The following is a 1,466-nucleotide window of genomic DNA, read 5'->3' as shown; positions in this document are numbered from 1 at the left end:
GACCCTAGATGGGCAGGCGGGACCCCAACTGTTGAGGCGCACGGGGAGCCGGGCCGGAACCTCGCAGGGCGGGCTGTGGGTCGTGATCGGGGTCACGGGCGGGGGATGGTCCACCTGGCAGCAGGAGAACCGCCGAGGGATGCAAGAAGAGCGTTTGCAGAATCCAGAGCAGGGATGCTTTAGGGGTCGGCAATCTAGGTTCTAGGTGGGCAGCCTGGGACAGTCACTGAGTACTGTGTACGCCTGTGCCTCAGTTGCCCTGATGTTAAAATGAGAGATCTGAGAACCTGCAAAATCATGTATTCGCTCCACAGTAGTCCAGTTTCCGGTCTATGCACCCCCTCTATCCCCAGGTCTCCTCCACACAATTCCAGGAGGCCCTAACTTCCTTTGATTTGGGGGTAGCTTGAGCCCTGCAGCTTTCCTCTCATACTACCACTTCGACTGCTGTTTGGTTGTCTGTTAGCCGGTGGTTTAGAGTTGATGTCCTTTTGTGATCTTTTGTCCACACCATGATTTTCTTTTCACTGAAAACTGTGTTGAAGAGAGAAGTGTTCATTTCCTCTAGGCAAGTACTAACATCAGCGTTTTGTCCAAAGGGTCAGCCTAGCCACGGAACCCTTGCAAGATTTCTACTTTTAGCCAATCTTTGATCTTTTGGCGACTAAATGTCACAGTATACATCTAGTTAAACTCAGAAAGGGCCAACGAAGGCTTTGACTCAAAGGTGAATTATTTAGGGATTCGCATGATAGGAAAGTTTGAGAATATCCGACTGTGATTCCTCTCCGGTGTAAATCCGTTTTACTCATCCTCGTGTTTTGAGCACAGTGCCTGCTGCTGGATTTATGACTAGTAAGTAGTACTTGTGTTCATTTCAGCCAGGACTGCTTATTTTAACCCATCAATTCCTTAAAGGTATGAGGTACTCCTGTGTCCGGGAGGGGGTGGGAATGTCGGCAAAAGCCCAAGTTTCAACATTTTATGGAATCCACAGCTACTCAATTTAGGGGGTTAAAAAACTAGTACTAAGTGATTTACTAATATCAAAAAGTTCATGTTAATTTGATAGGTAAGCATTTTAAGAATCTAGATCTTTTTTCCCTCCTAAACAGATTAAAAATCAAGAACCATAAGCCAGATTCAGCAGTTTCTCAGCATGGAAAATCAGACCCAAAATACAATGGGGTAAGTTTGGAGAGATTGCTGTTTAATTAATTAATACTTAACCATGCCAAAACCTCCCTGATAGTACGTAAGTTTTGAAATTTAGCATTGATAGAAAGATATGCCAGCTATTTTTGGTTAAGGGGGTAAAATTTCAAGTGATTAAAATGAAGAAGCTATAGTGTGAGCCTAATTTTGAGTCTGCGGACTTGCACTTGAAAATCACCTTTTCCCAATTTTAAGTGACTTGTCCAGTCGCCCTGGGTGATGAGTGTCTAGGGCATCCAGTGGATTGTCAC

The 1,466-nt window shown here is 45.0% G+C and overlaps 1 protein-coding gene across 1 annotated transcript in view; it reads left to right on the top strand.

Annotated features, from left to right (window-relative positions):
- Window positions 1-1,129: 1,129 nt before the first annotated feature.
- DEUP1 (deuterosome assembly protein 1) overlaps window positions 1,130-1,466 on the top strand; it is a 112,580-nt gene continuing 112,243 nt past the window's right edge. The window contains exon 1 of the mRNA XM_004708961.2: window positions 1,130-1,188. Coding sequence (XP_004709018.1) covers window positions 1,160-1,188 — 29 coding nt within the window. The 5' untranslated portion in view covers window positions 1,130-1,159. The remainder of the gene's footprint in view (window positions 1,189-1,466) is intronic.

This window comes from Echinops telfairi, unplaced genomic scaffold, assembly GCF_000313985.2.
Source record: "Echinops telfairi isolate 266 unplaced genomic scaffold, ASM31398v2 ScPeMD7_1713;HRSCAF=2227, whole genome shotgun sequence".
Classification (NCBI taxonomy): domain Eukaryota; kingdom Metazoa; phylum Chordata; class Mammalia; order Afrosoricida; family Tenrecidae; genus Echinops; species Echinops telfairi.
The sequence above is the reverse complement of the archived record's forward strand: the minus strand, read 5'-3'. Positions and strand labels throughout refer to the sequence as shown.